The sequence below is a fragment of the Natrix helvetica genome (assembly GCF_964273705.1).
Source record: "Natrix helvetica genome assembly, chromosome: 1".
In the NCBI taxonomy this organism is placed as follows: domain Eukaryota; kingdom Metazoa; phylum Chordata; class Lepidosauria; order Squamata; family Natricidae; genus Natrix; species Natrix helvetica.
In genome coordinates, this window is record NC_138548.1 from 285,821,623 (window position 1) to 285,840,678 (window position 19,056).

At 40.5% G+C, this 19,056-nt stretch overlaps 1 protein-coding gene across 10 annotated transcripts in view; it reads right to left on the reverse strand.

Annotated features, from left to right (window-relative positions):
• Positions 1-19,056, reverse strand: part of TNIP1 (TNFAIP3 interacting protein 1) — a 72,552-nt gene that overhangs the window by 10,682 nt on the left and 42,814 nt on the right. For 8 of the 10 annotated variants that reach the window (XM_081962173.1, XM_081962179.1, XM_081962171.1 and 5 more), the window contains 5 exons: positions 11,154-11,360; positions 6,046-6,140; positions 2,193-2,283; positions 1,353-1,442; positions 481-546 (listed from right to left, as the gene is read on the reverse strand). In XM_081962173.1, coding sequence (XP_081818299.1) covers positions 481-546; positions 1,353-1,442; positions 2,193-2,283; positions 6,046-6,140; positions 11,154-11,360 — 549 coding nt within the window. The remainder of the gene's footprint in view (positions 1-480; positions 547-1,352; positions 1,443-2,192; positions 2,284-6,045; positions 6,141-11,153; positions 11,361-19,056) is intronic. The other 2 variants (XM_081962172.1, XM_081962180.1) reach the window with 1 other exon arrangement.

A 19,056-nucleotide genomic window follows, 5' to 3' on the forward strand; every position in this document is an offset into this window, starting at 1 on the left:
ATCATGGGGATGCTACAAAGTCGTAACTCTGAAAAATTGTCATAAGTCAATATTTTCAGCGACACTGTAACTTGGAACTGTCCCTAAATGAGCTGTTGTTAGTCGAGGACTACCTGCAATACCTTGTTCTGTCTATATTATTATTTATTATAAAAATAAAGATACTAAATTTTTAAAAAGCACAAAACTGCATACCGATATTATTGGATTTATATTTTCTAAGTCTATAGTTAGCAGCTTTGATAAGTGTAATATTCTTTTCTCTTCTTTAAATCCCCAGAGGTGTTTATATCTTCCCAGGCCAATGAAAGAAAATGATCTTAAAGCAGATTTCAAGCAACATAGCGCTGTTGACTCAACTTATGACTCAACTAGCATTCCCGTGTATTCCTTCATTTGGATAAGAACAAGGCCACGCTCATCTTGTGTTGTGCTATCAAAAACATCTCAGACAGAGCTGCCCGGGTGCTTTGCCATTACCTTCTGCTCATACTGCTGCTTCATGGACCGGAAATGGTGGTCCCATTGTTTATTCACCTCCAATAGCTAGAGAGAGAGAGAAAATGCATCAAGTTATTTTGGACATATCCCCTTACAGCCTTCCTCCTCTGACGCAAGCAGTCACAAGGCTGAAACATAACTTTCTTTTGTTTTTGTTTTTTAAATCAATGGCCCTACATTCTGCATGGAGTCACTCAGTTATCACCCCTACTGCTAAACCTGCTAGTTATCACTATTCCAAGGCTTTCCTGGGCAGGAAGCGGGATTACATAAAGCAGAGGGCATACTTTAGAGGACACATTTAGGAAGAGCTCTGGTGGTGGTTAGATTAGGACCATGATGGAAAACCTATGGCATGCAGGGTCCTCTCTCCGGGCATGCAAGCTGTCGCCCTAGCTCAGTTCCGCCCCGCATGTGCGTGCTCCTCCTGCCATCCAGCTGATTTTCGGGTCTCTGCCGCGCATGGGGTGGCGCATGCAGGAGACGCGCCCTCATGTACATGGGGCGGTGGGGTGCATGTGTGTGGGTTGCGCGCGAATGCATGGGGGAATGCAGGGGATCACGCGTGCATGCGCGGGGGCAGGGCACAGGCAGGGCTTATGCGCACATTGCATTATGGATGTATGCGTGCACACTTTCGGCACTTGGCACCAAAAAGGTTAGCCATCACTGGATTAGGAATGTAATAAATAAACAAGGAAGAACAGCAAGTAACATGACAGGTTGGGAATCCGCAGAATCGTTCAGAATAGTTCTGGAGTAGAAGGTAAATAACCTCTATTGTTTATCTAGTAGCAGCTATCACCTGATATAAACTCTTTATAAAAAAAAACACCTTGCATTTGGCTTACCTCATTGCGTTGATGTTCGAGTATCTTCACTTTCTTCTCACTTGCTCCCACCATGCTCTTCCCTGCTGCTTGCTCCTCTGTGGCTCCCTTCTAAAAGGCAGATACATATCAGACCTTGAGAAATCACCCAAAGCAGCCAGCTCAATATTCAGAAGTTGGTTCTACGCTTCTTTTTCCAAAATCTACAATCCAAGGTACTGTGCAGCTCAGTTCCAACTTTCCCCCAACATTTTGCACATGACAGAACTGAGATGATTAAAAATACCAGTGACCTCATAAGAGAAGTTGCCATTTGACTGTTTCTCTCATAAATACCCTTCAATCTTCTATTTCTGAAAGCAGGAATTATTGACCATAAAAGATTCCTCCCTATTGGAGATTCATTCCAGGAAATGATGAGACGAGACTGGTAGCCTTTTTATAATTTAACATATTATCCTTTTATTTTGATTTTGTTATCTGTTATTTATTGTAAACAACTGGATGTTGATCCTGAATCTGTCTACATATGCATTTAGTAAATACATGTTATGCATTTTTTTCTTAAAATTAAAGATGCTACATTCCAAATAAATGCTATAGTTAAATCACACACCCTTGCACCATTGTGTTAAAAGATGAAAAAAATATGATTATTTGATGTTTAAGCTAAGATTATATTCATCCTTTAGTTTTAAACACACGTTACTTTTGATTTTTTTTAAAAATCAATCCCTTTTACTGTAAACCTGACTTTCAGATATAGCTAGGCTCACATTACTGAGATAACTTCAAGCAATTTGAGGCTAACTTTTATCAGCACAGGATATGTGATTCAATCTAGGCTAAAATTTTCTTTACCTGTTGCTGGCCGGCACATTCTATATTTTCTGCTTTCACGCTTTCCTTACTTCCCGTCATCACCATTTTTCTGAGTTCCAGATTCTCACCCCTACATTAGGAAGACATCATCATCATCAAACACAGTATTACATTTTAAGGAAAGCATTTTAAGCCTGTAAAGGCAGCTGTCACAGTAGCTGTCATTCAGAATAAGATTTACTTAAAGCTCATGGACCAAAAATATCCTCATTTCACCGAGGATAATGATAACTACACTGAGTGTCCACTAACATTCACAAGCAACCTGCCTCCAAATGCCATTCATTGTAAAATTTTGAGTAGGAGAGGAATATATTCTTCATTTCCTGCTGATGAGTTTTGACATGACATATTTAGAGCAGTTGCCTCCAACGTTTTGGGCACCAGGGCCCAATACTGTGGAAAGAAGTTTTTCCGTGGACTGGAGGGGGTGTGGGTTTGTATGCTGCCTGCATCCCATGGATGGGGCTTCGCTTTGCATAGTTGGGGCCTGCCAGTGCCAGTCAAAGGACCAAGGGTTGGGGACCCTTAATTTAGAGGACACAGAATGTTGGAGGAGATAATCCTTTGGTCTGATCTAGCCCTATTTTCTTACATCACTATGATGATATGTACTTATTTTTTTCCTCATATCAAGAGCCGAGGTTAAGTGGTTAAGAATGCAGCTTTTTCTGCTGACTGCCACTGACTGCAATTTGGCAGTTTGAATCCCACCAGGCTCAAGATTGACTCAGCCTTCTAGCCTTCCGAGGTGGGTAAAACGAGGACCCAGATTGTTGGGGGCAATAGGCTGACTCAGTAAACTGTTTAGAGAGGACTGTAAAAGCACTGTGAAGCCGTATAGAAGACTAAATGCTATTGCTTGCTATGGAACAGCTCCTCAAAATAGCACCATCCTATTTATTAGATTTCTATTTTGCATTGCCAAAGACATGCTCAAAATATCTACAAGGAATTACCATGATTCAGTATAACATCAATGGGGGAAATGCTATAATTATGTTACAGAAATTATTTTTAAATGGAATGTTGTGATTTGGCTCCTCCTTCAGCAATTAAATGGTAGCAATAGAGTTCAATCTTATTAAACAGGAGCAATTCAACCTTTGAAAGAAAGACACTTATGAAAGATATGAGATTTGATAGTCAACGAAAGGATTAGCATACATGCCATCTATGTATGTGCAAATACTCATAAGTCAACCAATATTTACATTTGATATCAACTGCGCTTTAACAGAGCTCAGCAGGCACTATTCAAAATGTCAAATTTTTATTTTTTTAACATTTCCTTGTGACCTTTGATTGCTTTTATTTTTGAGATGCTATCTAATTCTTCTCTCCTTCTGTATGTCCATGCAACCCTATAGGTAGGTCAAATAGGGAGCTCCACCTACGTCATTTTTCTCAGTTAGCTAAACAACCGAATGTATTCCTTTTCAACTGTAGGGAAATTACTAGTCTAAATTAGTACAGAATTAATGGGCTTGGTTTTTCAATATGAAATCTCCGCTTGGTTTTGTCCTTCCTTGTCTCAAAGTAACTTAAAGCACAATTCTTATTGCATTAGTCTATAAGAGCTCTATTACTGCCTAAAGAATAAAACAAGACTCCTTCAATTTTCATTATAAAAACAATTCCAGAAATGTTCTTATGTATATGCTTTTTTAAGCTATTGCTGGAAAGGCAGAATATAAATTTAAGAAAGAAAGAAAATGAAATAAGATATGTAACTCAACGTATATGCATGCCATATTGTGAATTTAAGGCTACGTTTACTCTAAGAATGTTGGTTTGGTTCTATCCATCCATCCATCCATCCATCCTTCCATCCTTCCATCCATCCATCCATCTAACAATCCTAGGACATAGGTTGCTCAGGGAGTGTAGAATTCATATCAGAACTGGGTACCAAGGGCACCATCTAATGGAGAATTTAACACATAGCTTTTTAAAAAGCAAATCCAATTATTAGCCCATGTTTCTAGCTAAAAGATAAAGTTTGGCCTGGAATAATCATGGTATTGAAGGTAGGGTATTCAGAAAAGCTTCATTTTTACTAATTGAAGCCAGCAGGATACAAATGATACCTGTGTGACTAAAACCAAATCATACAATATCTCCATATAGTTTCCATCAAAAGTAAGGAAGGTTCGTGATACTCTGGATCAAGCTCTTATAGCAATTCTCAAGGATATTCACAACTGTGAAAATAAACCCTGTGCCTCTGTTTCTATAATTAGAATCTTTGGAAGAATTGCAAATCAAAAATGCATTTTTTTTCCTGAAAGATCTCACAAATCATGATAAATCTTATAAAAGGAAGGCCATTTCTTTTTGGTCAGGGAGAACAAGTGAGCCGCTATCATGCTTCATTGAGAAGGAAGAAAAATATTTCTCCATGAGCTCGCCATCTTCAGGCTGGGTTTTGGGCTTAAAGCGTAGTTGGAGCTGCCATCTTTCTATAAACCTTGGTGGGGGTGTGTGGAGTGCGGACTTTGTTTCAGTAAGTGGAATGATTGGTCATGTGGTTGTATCATGATTGGTAGATTGGTGCTGGCTGTGTGTCCGTTGTTGTTTTGTGTTGTAACGGCCTGAGTGGTGGGTGGGGCTCGTTTATTGACTAGGGCTGGTTTCCAGATGTCTGATAGGCGGGAGGTATCGTCACATTTATTCATGTTGTGGGGGTGTTTCTCTATTTCGATAGCTTCAATAATTATTCTCTTGTTGAAGTGTTCAGTTTTGGAGATTAACCTGGTTCCTTCAAAATTAATTTCATGTCCTGTAGCTTTAAGGTGCTGGAAAAGGGAGGAAGTTTTTTCTTTTTTTCTTACTGCATTCTTGTGTTCTGCGATGCGTGCATTTATTCTCCTGTTCGTTTGTCCTGTGTTATGTTGCAGGGCAGATTTTGCATGGTATTTCGTAGACTCCTTGGTTTTCTACCTGGATTTTGTCTTTGGGGTTTCTTAAGATGTTGGCTATTTTTGATCAGTGTTGAAGGCTGTCTTGATATTGTTTTTGTGGAGAATTTTGCTGATTTTATCTGTGGTGCCTTTGATGTAAGGGAGGAGGGCGATGCCGCTGTCCTGTTCTGTGTCTTGGTTTTTGGGGGGAGTCTCCCTTTGGATTAGGTTGATAATTGTTTTTCTTTGGAATCCATTGGACATTAATACGCTTGTGAGAGTGTGTAATTCAGTTTTCAGGTGGTCTTTGTCAGCTAGGCATTTGTGCTGGAGATGAGGGTCTTGGCTACAGAATTGATCTGTGCAGGGTGGTGATGGGACTGTGCATTTAAGTAGCGGTTGCTGTGTGTGTTTTTACGGCAGATGGTGTGTCCTAGGGAGCCATTGGGTTTTTTGTAGATTAGGACGTCCAGAAAGGGAAATTGGTGGTTTGCTTCTATTTCCATAGTGAATTGTATTTTGGGCTGTAGGCTGTTGAGATATGTGAGGACGTTGTTCAGTTTTTCTTTCCTGTGTGGCCAGAGTGAGTGAGATCTTGCCAAAATGTTGTCAAGACAATCTCAATCTTGCATGGGAAAAGACTCGACTACAACAAGACAAGAATATATATATATACATATATATATGGAAATTCCCTTAGAATTCTCTGGGGCTTCCCACCATTGTAACTTTTTCTATAGAGTACTGGCCACACTGCTGCTCCTTCCTATTCAGGTAGATTAAAGTAGATTAAAGAATAAAGTTGATACTAGAATCAACATGTGTAGTAGTACGAACATATCTACTCCAGGATAAGGGACTTTTCCCCCTCTTTCTCAATGTTATGCTTGCTCACCAACTTATTCCTTTCCCACCTGATGTTTACTCACCTTAGTTTCTGTGATATCTCGTTCCTTTGCTCTAGTTCCCTTTCCAACTTTGTCCTCAGCTCCTCATTTTCATTCCGCAACTGTTCACACAATGTCTGTTCGAACAAAAAAGAGAAATTGAGAAAGAGATACAGGAAAGAAAGAGATAGAAAGAGATAGATAGATAGATAGATAGATAGATAGATAGATAGATAGATGATAGATAGATAGATAGATAGATAGATAGATAGATAGATGATAGATAGATACTATGTTTCCCCGAAAATACAGCCTGTCCTGAAACTAACAACCCCCCTCTGGCCAGGCAGAGCACCGCTCACCGACCTAGCGGTATCCCAAAGTTGCCAAGCCATGGGAGCCAGGGGGAAGGCGCTCACGTTGCTTGCCGTCTTCGGAATACCGATAGGTTGGGGAGTGGCATTCTGCCTGGCTGGAGGGGGGAGTTGCTGGGCGGAGCTCCATGCACTTACCTAGGGGGTATCCCTAATGTGCCAAGCCGTGGGAGCTGGGGAGGGGGGGGGAGTGACACATGCCTTGGTGCCTTAGGAATACCCCCTAGGTCAGTGAATGGTGCTCTGCCCGGCTGGAAAGGGGGTTTGCTGGTTGCTCGTGAGTGTGGTCACCTCATGGCTGCTTCGCCCCTGAGGCTGTGCCGAGCTCTTCGGGAGCCAGTTCGCAAGGGAGCAGCTGCCCGGCAACCCCAAAACTATAAGCCCTCTCCCTATAATAAGCCCAAGGCCATATTTTGTGGGCCAAAAGAAAATAAGACCCAGTCTTATTTTCGGGAAAACACGGTAGGTAGGTAGGTAGGTAGGTAGGTAGGTAGGTAGGTAGGTAGGTAGATAGATAGATAGATAGATAGATAGATAGATAGATAGATAGATAGATAGATAGATAGATAGATAGATAGATGATAGATCTATGCTTTGTAACATATTTGTCAAGAGCCATTTGAATGTTTGTTGAACCATATAACAATAGACATAGCAATAGCACTTAGACTTATAAATGAACAAAGATGATTAGGGGACTGGAGACTAAAACATATGAAGAACCGTTGCAGGAACTGGGTATGTCTAGTTTAATGAAAAGAAGGACTAGGGGAGACATGATAGCATTGTTCCAATATCTCAGGGGTTGCCACAAAGAAGAGGGAGTCAAACTATTCTCCAAGGCACCTGAGGGTAGAACAAGAAGCAATGGGTGGAAACTAATCAAGGAGAGAAGCAACTTAGAACTGAGAAGAAATTTCCTGACAGTTAGAACAATTAATCAGTGGAACAGCTTGCCTCCAGAAGTTGTGAATGCCCCAACACTGGAAGTCTTTAAGAAGATGTTGGATAGCCATTTGGCTGAAATGGTATAGGGTTTCCTGCCTAGGCAGGGGGTTGGACTAGAAGACCTCCAAGGTCCCTTCCAACTCTGCTATTGTATTATTGTATTATTATTATATACCTGTTCTGACCTAGGGTTCCGAAGAGCATGAAGCAACTCTTTGTCATGACAAAAACCTCTTTTATTAATTTCCTGTGAATTCTGCTCATTCACATCCAGTAAAGTCTTTCAAGGGAGGATTTACAATAACTTTATCTGGCTTGGAAAACTGACAGGCCAATATCTGCAAAACTTGGCAAGGAGTCTTGGAGAATCCCGAACCAATTAAGTGAACTAATTGTCTCCTGCAAATTTCACTCCCCTTTTGCTCCTTTTTTATTTCCTCTGGGAGAGCCATTCATCATCCACCTGTGGCCTTACTTCAGGGGTGGGTTCCTGCCAATTCTAACCTCTTCTATAGAAGAGGTTCCACAAATCTACATTTAGAACCGGTTCCAGCTCCCTCCCCCCACCCATCCGCACATCATCAAGATGAAGGGCGAGAGGAGGAATTCTAGGAGTCGAAGTTCACAAGTCGTAAAGCTGTAAAGTTTGAACATCCTTGGGCTTTTTTTTCTAAAGTGTTAAGAGTGCAAGGGTCTTGTAACTTGACAGCTTTAAGACTTGCACACTTCAATGCCAGAGTTCTTGAGCCAACATGACTGGAGGAGGAATTCTGGAAGTTGAAGTCCACAAGTCTTAAAGCTGTCAAGTTTGAACAGCCCTGGATTTTTTTAAATAAGGGGTTAGGGGTGCAAGGGTCTTGTAACTTGACAGCTTTAAGACTTGCATGCTTCAAATGCCAGAGTTTCTGAGCCAACATTATGGTTGCTAAGCAAGAGCATTGTTAAGTGAGTTTCACCACATTTTACAAGTTGGCCACGCCCACCATCACATGGCTGGCAAGCCACTCCCACCCAGTCAAATGACCCGCAAACCACTCCCACCCAGTCACATGGCCAGCAAGCCACTCCCACAAAGCAGGCCACACCTACAGAAGAGGTTCTAAACATTTTTGAAATCCACCACTGCCTTACTCCCAAGTCGACCCCTATTCTTTAGCTGTTCATCTGGCAACTCTGCGCATGCACACACCGGGAAACAGCTGTTCATCTGCCTCACTGATGTCTGATTGTGAAGACAGTTGTTAATAGGCATATGGCTCTGGCCCCCTCTCTGCCTCCAACACAGAGCCCTCATCAGAGCCTTCCCCAGACTCCAGGACTGGCCCATGTTTCTCCCCAACCTCCTCACTGTCTGAATCTGCTGCCAGCTCTGCTGGCGGGCCACAATACCACTCCAGAGGGCTTTATAGCACTCTGTGAGTGATTTACAGATATTGCCCCCAACAATTTGGGGCCTCATTTTGCCGATCTTGGAAGGATGGAAGGCTGAGTCAACCTTCAGCTAGTCAGGATCAAACTGCTGCCAGTCAACAGAACTAGCCTGCAATACTGCATTCTCACTGCGCCACCACACACATATTTCCCTTATTTTTTTTATTTCATAAAAACAATTTCTCAAACAAACTGGCCTTTTCCAATCTGGATCTACACATCTAATTTAAAATAGCAGAATAACACACATAATAAAAACGGAATATGGAATAAGCACCTCAAGTAATCAGAAAAGTTACTAGATTGCAAAGAGTTAAAAACATCTCCGTATTGATTTGTCTTACAATTAAATGGCCTCTTTGGGAAGAGTATCTCACAGAAGCAGCGAAGCTAAGAAGTTTTAGTAGCCATGTATTGCACTGTAACATTAGAGCATGGAGAACAGAGCTTCTAAAGAAGTAGAGGGTAAAAATATTAGGTCTCATGAAAACAGTGAATGATTTAAATATTTTCAAAAAGCCTCCAGCAAGAGGCGGCCTACTATTTTTTCTTGATATCTATTTTTTAGTCTGAATTAAGCACAAATCTCACCACCTCTTTTTTCAGATGTTGACACAAATATCCAACTGGATTCTTTCAGTTCCTTACCCAAAAAGCTCAAAATGGAGCTGAGAAACAGTGAGAAATCTAATTTCATTTACAAGTAGCTGATAAGTACTAGATCTCCTCAGTCCTAAGTGGACACCCTCACTGAATATTAAAATTGTTTATGCTTCAGAAATCCATTAGTGCTTCAGATCTCATGAAAGTACAGCATTTCTGTGTTACTCATGAAAGCAGCTCAATTTGTATATGAAGTTAATCTGCTTTAAAGAATAGCACAGAAGTCCTGCATGTATGTATATTTATAAACTTTTAAAATGTGAGAATATAAGATCTCAAGCAGTTCTTCCAAATAATTATTGAAAGATTTATGCTTTATGCTATAAATATATGCTTTTGATCTTAATATAAGAAGGAATGTACTGAATGGTTATGGACTGTTGTGATTTTATATGACTTGCTAAAATCTATGATTGCAAATACATGTATATATAACTGTATACACTTTATGCTACATTGGTTTGCTCTAATCATGAAAACTTGGATAGAAAGAAAGATCAGGATTCAATCCATCTCTGAGAAGAGAAAATTTCTGTATTTGCCAGGATCCCAAATGAAATTCTACCCATCCCAAATACATAGAAACCTTTTTATAATAAGAGAAATTTTTTTATTGACTTCAAAGGGATACAGTCTCTTTAACCCTAGCCTGGCCTAGCTTGCTCTTTTCATCCCCATGGGCTACTGGTAGTTTTTGCTAAATTTAAGTGACATGAGCAAAGCCGTGTCAAAGTGGTCTCAGTGAGAATTTCTTAGAAAAAAGGATAAACTTCATTTCCAGGGGTGACACAATTGCTCCTGCCCATTTTGCTAATAGAAAGTGTATGTCACTGGCAAGGAAATATTATTATTCTTTTTATCCAAAGGTTTCACTGATTAGTTTGTAGCCTGGAGGAAAAGAGTTTTTTTTAATGCTTTAAAGACCTGACTGACGAAGGCCACATCTTATAGCCCTTGAAAGTTTCACATCCTTGTTGGAAACTGAGTGAAAGAATGAACAAAGGAATACCTTTGTGCTTCCTAATTGTCGTCAGGGAGTCTTTAAATGATGATTATTTAGCAATAGCAATAGCACTTAGACTTATATACCTCTTCACACTGCTTTACAGCCCTCTCTATATGGTTTACAAAGTCGGCATATTACCTCCAACAATCTGGGTCCCCATTTTACCCACCTCGGAAGGATGGAAGGCTGAGTCAACCTTAAAGTCAGTGAGAATCGAACTGCTGAACTGCTGGCAGCCGGCAGTTATCAGAAATAGCCTGAAGTACTGCATTCTAACCACTGAGCCACCACAGCTCTTATGGTAGGAACCGCTTTAGGACAATGAAATGTCACTGGGCATGACAACATGATTTTGAGCAATCACAGAGTTTGCAATAAAATCTCTGCCCAGCATGAGCTCATGGTAGGGACATAGGCAAATAGAAATCTAAGCTAGGAGCAATAAAAGTGGACCAAAAGGATTTTATTCATTTCCTCAAAAGATAGATGGGAGGGAGCAGAATTGAGGATGTCACAGAAATAAAAGAATGAGGAGAAAAAAGGTAAAGGGCCATAAAGGGTATGATAAAACCAGATGAGCTGGGATGGTATAGTATGGTTGGGTGCATAGGGAATATTTTTACGAGATGGCCTGTACCCCGCCTGTTATGGCCACTTAGGGGATAGGAGAAAAAAAATGAGATGAGAACTCAGGAACACAGAGAAGCAAATGAATTGTGCACATCTACCAGCAGCTTTCGGACCTGAAGAATGGATGTCTTCTGCTCATTCTTGTGCACTTTGGAGGCCAGGCGGTTAAACTCGAGAGCCATGCGCCCCAGATGGGCGAAAAGCTGGGTTTTGTCAGACTCCTCAGCGAAAAGACTGAGCGTATTCTCAAAGCGCTGAAGGTGGAGCATAAGGTTGGTGTCCTCGTTCAGAAGTGGCTCTACGTCCTGCAGAAAACAATTCAAAGTAGAAAATTATATTGGAAAAGCATTTGATCATTTTTGACTTCAATTAAGATCTAGAAAATTCCTCAAATATGAATTACATGGTGTTATTCTGTTCTGCACTTTTAAAAAGCCATTTTTGTTTGTTTGCTGTGGGAGAGAAACTGAAAAGGATTTATGCTGTATAGGGAGATGGAAGACAGATCTTCCGCCTCATCTATGTTCTCCTCACACACTCACACAGATAGCTGCTTTTTGTCCCTTAAGGTCCTTTTCGCTTAAGTGGAGATAAGAAAATTGTTCCATTTGGGAATTGCTCTGGAGAAAACCCAGTGTATTATGAAGAAATTCATTTTTCTATACTGGGCATAAATCTATCAAATCTATTGTAGCCCCTTTCCAAATTGTCTCTTTCCCACCAAGTAGAAAGCCCATCACATAGAACGTATTCCAGACACTCCTGACTCCTCCTTTCTCCATATCTTCAACCCAGTGGTGAAATTCATTTTTTTTTACTACCGGTTGCAAACGGGGGCATGGCAGGGGATGGATACTGCAAAATCTCCATTTCTACCCACTCCAGGGGGAAGATACTGCAAAATCCCCATTCCCACCCCACTCTGAGGCCAGCCAGAGGTGGCATTTGCTGGTTCTCTGAACCACTCAAAATTTCCACTACCGGTTCTCCAGAACCTGACAGAACCTGCTGAATTTCACCCCTGCTTCAACCTATACAATAATTCAATTTAAGGGACTTGGAGGGGGGTGTCTCTTCAAAAAAGGAGGGATTTTTCTCTTAAGACTGGATTACAAATCCAAGGCTAGCATTAATTTCCCTCTTCAATGAAGACAAGTATCTGGGTTGATGTTGTGATTCAGTGGTTATACTTACCTTTGTCAGTACCATTTCCAAAATGACTCATTACATAATTTTTACCTCTTTAATACCTTTATGATTTCCCTGTTCCTGCTTTCCACAACTTACCATGCATACAAGCTAATATTTACTTTCCTTATACAATTGTTTAAAACTCAAGAAGCTGGCAGACATATCGCTATTGAACATAGCAAGGTTTCTCTCTTTCCATAAAGAAAAGTCAGTTTACAGATTCCCAATCAATCCATCTAGGTTAAGTTTCTACAGTCACTACAGGTATCGAAACCTCTCAGTTCAGGACCGAGTAGAGGTTGAATTGGACACTTAAGGATTATTGTTGCTTGGAATTCCCACTGTTGCTGTCTTTAGGACATATTTTTATTGTCATTTGTGGCTGAGCTATCCAGAGCTTGGTTTCAAAACTAGTTTGCAAGACCAATCCCAGAAAACTCCCCCCCCCCTCCTCATTGAGCAATTCTAATCCATGCCCCATTTAGGATGATAGAAAATGGTTTTTATGAGCAGACTGTTTTGTGATGTGAATCACAGATTACTTATTCTAGAAATTAAGCGTGCTATGTACTCCTAGAAAGCTTAACTCTGACTGCGCACTGCTGGAATGCTCCTTTTTGCCTCAGCAAAATTCCTAAACAGCCACAGGGAAAGTAACAATAAAACAGCCTGCAATGACCTCTGCTACAAATTACATTTCCAGATAAGACTCCCTGCAATCTCAGACCCCATCAAAGGAATTCAGCATACTCACACAAAGATAGAAGTGGGAGAGGAGACAATTGTTTATGCCTTACTTGTAACTCTCTACTCCTCAGGCCCCACGTCCCCATGCCAAAGAGGGAGAGCAAAGGCACAATTCTAATTGCATCATTTGAATGGAGACAAAAGCCATTGCATAACCAGAGGTTCGTTTTGTGAGAGCAATCCCATTCTGACAAAATATCCGCCTTTATTTGAGGAGATATAGATGCCTCCTTCAGACTTTCCCCATCCAAATAAAGGATATGGAAGATTCGGAACAAGATTTCCATCCCGAGGTTACCATTTTCCAACAGAGGTAAAAGCACGAAGCAAAACATACAAAACCATTTTTTAAAAAATCCTTAACTTGAGGTTCCCTAAAGGTCTCATTACTAACATGTCAACATGGCCACATCCATGCTAGCATCCCATTAACATCCTGATCCCAGATCCTACAAAAGAGCTGGGCCTTTCCAGCCTTCCAGAAAGCTGAAGGGATTGAGGCTGCCATATCGGCATGGGAGGGGGACTGTTCCATTAAATAAGGTAGCACGAGAGAGAAGGTCTGTTAGATCGGGCAATGGAAAGGCAGACACAGGCTTACAGTAACAACAGCTCTTTATTAGCAAGACAACAAGTGAGGGTAATCCAGCAAAGGCTGGGTCTGACAGCAGCCCTTTTATAGGGAGCTGTCAGACTCTCAGCCAATAGAATCAAACCCCTGTTCCCGCCAGAACAGAGGACCTTGTTGGAAACCATATCTACTGTTGTAGATATCTAACAAGGCCCATTTGCTGGAAGCCTCCAAGTGACACTGCTTCGCCAATGGGACTGGAGCATGCCCACCTTGCTGAAATGGGCAAAAGCCATCAGGGATGTAAAAGTAACCACCACAGCTTTGAATTGCATCCAGAATCCTACTTCACTACTACTTTCACTCTAATGGACGATCCTTCCACATCTGGACCAACGTTTCTTCTCTCCCAACTTAAGAAAGCCTTTTCCCATCTTTTCTTCTCCAGTTCCAGAACCTTGTTTTACAGTTGCATTAGCCATTTTCATTTCAATATTGCAAGTGGTCCGTTGCTCAGGTATATCTGACAGATGGACCCTCCTAAACTTACCTCCTTAATTTCAGGAAGCCTGCCAAGCCTTTTGCTACTGGAAGCTACAGTTCATTCTTCAGGGTTTTGAGCACATAGGACTGAGCCTTTGCTCAACAGCAAGCACAGCCAGCTTGGATTGCCACCTCCCAGGCCGCCCATGCAAAAGGAATCTTTGAAAGTGAAAAGCAGGGAAATGCAACCTTTTGCTGAGCACCTATAGCTGACTCACGATCTCCTCCCCTCCAGAGGCTGCCCCAATGAACTTGGTTCAGGGAGAGAGAAAAATCCAGTCTTGCAAGAGACTTTGCCCATTTCTCTGGCAGATGATTCATGAGGAAAAGACCTCAAGGAGGACCCATAGCCTGTATATCTGTCTTCAGTCTAAGGTCTTTATTGCCCTGTAAGGCACAATATAAGGGACTTTCAAGGGACATAACAATGCTCAAAGCAAGATTCTCATTAGATTTTATCTACTTCTCCCTGGGCAATTTTCCCCCAAACTCATGCCCTGAAGATGTGGCAGACTAACACTTCTGTAATCTGCCGATATGGCAAATAATCAGCGATTATATGTGAGAAACGAACAAGTTGATTTATGGGTTTTTTTCAGGGTGAGGTGAGGAAAATTACTGATGTAACTGTACATTTGTAAATGTAGGTCCTGTGGGTTTTTTTTCCCCCTTCAGATATCATAGCTACATTATACACAATGAAAAGAGTATTTAGGCCCTCTGTTGCTATGGAAACGGAAGTCTTTACCATTTTTATGTCATTGCCCAGCCCTTGATAAGTATCTTATTACAGATGCTTTTTATGGTTTGAGTCTGTGAGATTCCAGAAATGCCAAGCTAAAATCCAAGGCCTTTCTCCACTTTACCTTTAATTATGGAAACAAAAAACCTGCTCTAGCAATTTCTTTTTCTATGGAGACCCCAGGCCTTTGGGGTCTTCAGCTCATCCCCAGTACATGTGAAAGCAGCTCAAATCCTTTTTGGCTCTACTGGTGTTAAAGTAATCTTTTCCCCATTATTCCAACATTGCCAATGCTCAAGCTATACATAAAACATTGCTCAAGCTATACGTAAAACCTATCAACTTTTGTCTTCTAGTAACATTGAAAGGAGTGGCTAGAGAAGGGAGGTGTAAATCAGCAACATATAAGCCAATATTATTTGTGGGGATTTAAAAACAGGGAACTTTCAAGTCAGGCAAGATCTCACAGTCTAGGTGTCTCAGACTGATATATTGTTATACGGGAATTGGGTATGTCTAGTCTAGTGAAAAGAAGGACTAGGGGTGATATTATAGTAGTGTTCCATTATTGGAGGGGCTGCCACAAAGAAGAAGAGGTCAAGCTATTTTTCCAAAGCGCCAGAAGACAAAACAAGAAGCAATGGATGGAAGCTAATCAAGGATAAAAGCAACCTAGAATGAAGGAGAAATTTCCTAACAGTGGGAACAATTAACCTGCATTCAGAGGTTGTGGGTGCTCCATTACTGGAGGCTTTTAAGAATAGATTGGACAGCCACTTGTCTGGAAAAATATAGGGGTTCCTGCTTGGGCAAGGGATTGGGCTACAAGATTTCCAAGATCCCGTCCACGTCTGTTATTCTGTTAAATTCAGATGAGAATTTCCTAGAATGTGACGAAGTTTGTTGTGTGAATCATCTTTGGTGAGATGAGCAGTTATATAAATTTGATTCATTAATAAATAAACAAAGCTCCACCCACCCACCCCTTCAACAACGTACTGCCCCTTTAAACACTTATTAGGGCAATGCTTCGCACTTACCAATGCTCCAGAAAATCTTACTGCAAAAACAACAAAAAATGAAAATTTTTGAAAGAATCTAAAAGAATCATTTCATCACCTCTTCTAAATACTTCCTGTATTTCCACATGAACTATTCACATACATTTCCAAACATATTATCATTAAAAAATCCAATGCAATTTTTAAAAATCACATTGGTATCTAATCTTGCTTCCTGTTCCAGAATCCGGGAGTTCCTTTTTTAAAATGTCAGAATGGTGAAATATTTACTCATGAGAACTCAACTGTGATTTAAAGCACACATGTTGTGTTTTAGCTACACTATGTAGCTACGTATAAACAATCTCTGCTTGCTTTATGGAATTATCAAACATAAAGGTGGATCATGACATTCCTGGACCACCATTAAGGTTGTTATTACAATAATTAATTATAATTGTTTGTAATAATTAATAAAGCTATGTGTTTGCCTGGCATTTATTATGTGCTTACCTCTGGATCAGGAGCTGTACAGTCATTACCAAATGTCCAGCTAAGGGCCAGTTTGCTTAACATAACTAAGTGTCTGAGAAAAGTTGCTTTTCTACCCCAGCCAACAGACAAACAAAACATCAGTAAGTTTGGAAATGCAACCTCCCGATTATGTCTGACAGGCCTATGATAACTCTTTACCCCATTTAGTAACTTCATTGTTGATTTCTTGTCTGTTCCACACCACTCCAGATTTCAAAAAAGTGGGTATGTTTTATTTTTATATTAATATAGTTGCTTCTTTAAACCTTCTGCTTGACTAGCCTCACCCATGCTGGCCCGATAGCAACGCATGAAGTGACTCAAACTGTTTCAGCTTTAAAAAAAAACCCAGCTAGGAGTTCCCCCCTCCTCTACTTAAGAGCCCTGAAAAATACACAAGCAATACCAAGTAAACAGGACTCACCTTTGAGAGCAAAAATGAGACCTCTGGGAGGATAAAGAACTAGTAACTGTTAAGAAAGAGCTATGATAAATTATATCCAAGGAATCCTTCCATACTTCCTGAAATAGAGACCGTGGAAGGCCTTGTTTTAAACTGGAGCAATATGGCAGATAAAAGGGAACCTAAACCCCTAAAAATGATGTATTTATTTTAGAATGTAAACATCAGAAGGTTTGTTAGGATTTTGAGGGTGGGGTAGGGTGTTTGCCTGTATCCTGATTATACTCCTTGGAGGAAGAAAAGCTGCTCTGTCTATGTACAGGACTGAGAACCAGCAGAGGGCTGTGCTTGGTGGATTTCTCCTCCAATAATCCACAGCACAATTATTCCAGAGGAACCCTGTGCCTTCCCAAGCACAGGAGGAGGCTATGATCATGCTGAGAATTATGAGCATGGTATGCCATCATATGTTGTTGAGCAAGAAACACATGGGACATTTCCAAATTATTATTTAAGACACTAATTTTCCATCCCAGACTAAAGATATTGCTAGTAGAAAATTGGCTGTGCAAAGTGATGGCCCTGGCTTTCATTCACTGCAACTCATGCTCAACAATCATTATAACCACACTGATCGCTTTTGTCCTCTAGCTTTATCGTATCCTATTTCAGCACATTACTATTCAGTGGGACAGCATTTAGAAATCAGGGCACTGCGGTATGGATGGTGTCATGCTTCAGATCTCAAGTTGAAAGGGTGGGTAAGGAATTTTTTCAACTTTCAATTTCCAAACATTAAAGGTGCTCAAAAGTTGTGACGTGCCTTGTGAAGGATTGTGAAGATATTTTGGTTAGTGTAATATAATTTAGATGTGCTTGGTAAGTAACTACATAAATATCATAACTTTTGAACATTTTGTTTGTTTCATTTAGCATGCTGTACCACTCAGGACCTTCGTCAAGAAGCTGCAAGTTTTCCTGGTGTGGCAAAACAGCAGGGCAATTCCTGGAAAAATGCTTAATTGAATTAAAGTGGCACTCATATTTACTACAAACTTGCAGCAATTGCATGACGTTTATCTTCTTAATTTCTCTGTCTGATTGAATATGATGGACAGAGCTAAGGGAGTTTTATGTCTAGGAGCTAAAACCCAGCTTTCCAAAAACAAACTATGAACCACATGTTTCTGCCAGAAATGAAATGCTTGGACAAATCATGGTTCCAGAAAATTTGCTGAATAAGGCAATTGGGGGGGGGGGGGGGGGGGGAATAGATGGAATGAACGGAGCTATCTTAGAAAAGAGGGCAGCTTTCACCAAAATAGCCTTCACATTCTATTGCCTGAAGAAGTCCCTGCAGTTTTGTGGAAAAGATTTTCAGAAATAATTTGCCATGCTTCTTCCTATGTCTGAGAAAAAGGTTCAAAGACATGCAGCTGCCAGGATTAGAAACTCCCATCTCACAGTTTCTAGCCTTGTGCCTTAACCACGACACCAAGCATGTACTTGGCATGTGTAAATCTGATATGTAATCCAAAGAAACTTTGTCCCCAGCTCCCTGTGTGGAGGGGAAGGAATGCAACAAGCTAGCTGGCTTATTCACAAGAAGCATGCCAGAACAAGTGCAGCAAAGAATATAGACCTTGACATCTGCCTGCCTCCCTATTTCATGGTTAGAATCCCATTTTAAAGGAATATCCTTGGTAAATTTAATTAGCAGTATGATTAGTGCTGCAAAATTAAAATCCAATTTATAGTTTGGAGTGGTAAAGCTGAGGAGATGTTTTTTGAATACTGCTGCAGAGAGGGGTTCCCAAAACAGAATATATTTTAATCTACCAGATTTCTATTTACATTATTTTTGCGGAAATGCAGACGTCCCAATAATCTAACACAGGGAGATAAAGATGCAGGTCTCTAGCTTAGTGTAGAAGCTAAAATTGCAAAGGTGTCCAGTGTTGGAAGCAGGATCTTCAAAAATATGAATAGTTCAAACGTGGAATTTCTAAAAAAATAATTAAAAATATAATTTCTAAAAGCCAAAGATGCAGTGACCAATCCACATTTCAATTTACATTACTTCCTGCAACAAGCAGCAAAAATAGTTAAATATTTATACCCTTTCACACAAATCCAATTATATACTCCCCAAGACCCAATATAATAAAAACTATGTTTTCTGGGATTGTCCAAAGAGTGTAAAAGTAGGAAGAAGTAGACAGCAATCCCTAATGGTTACAGAATTCAGGAGTCCCAGTCTTTTTCTCAA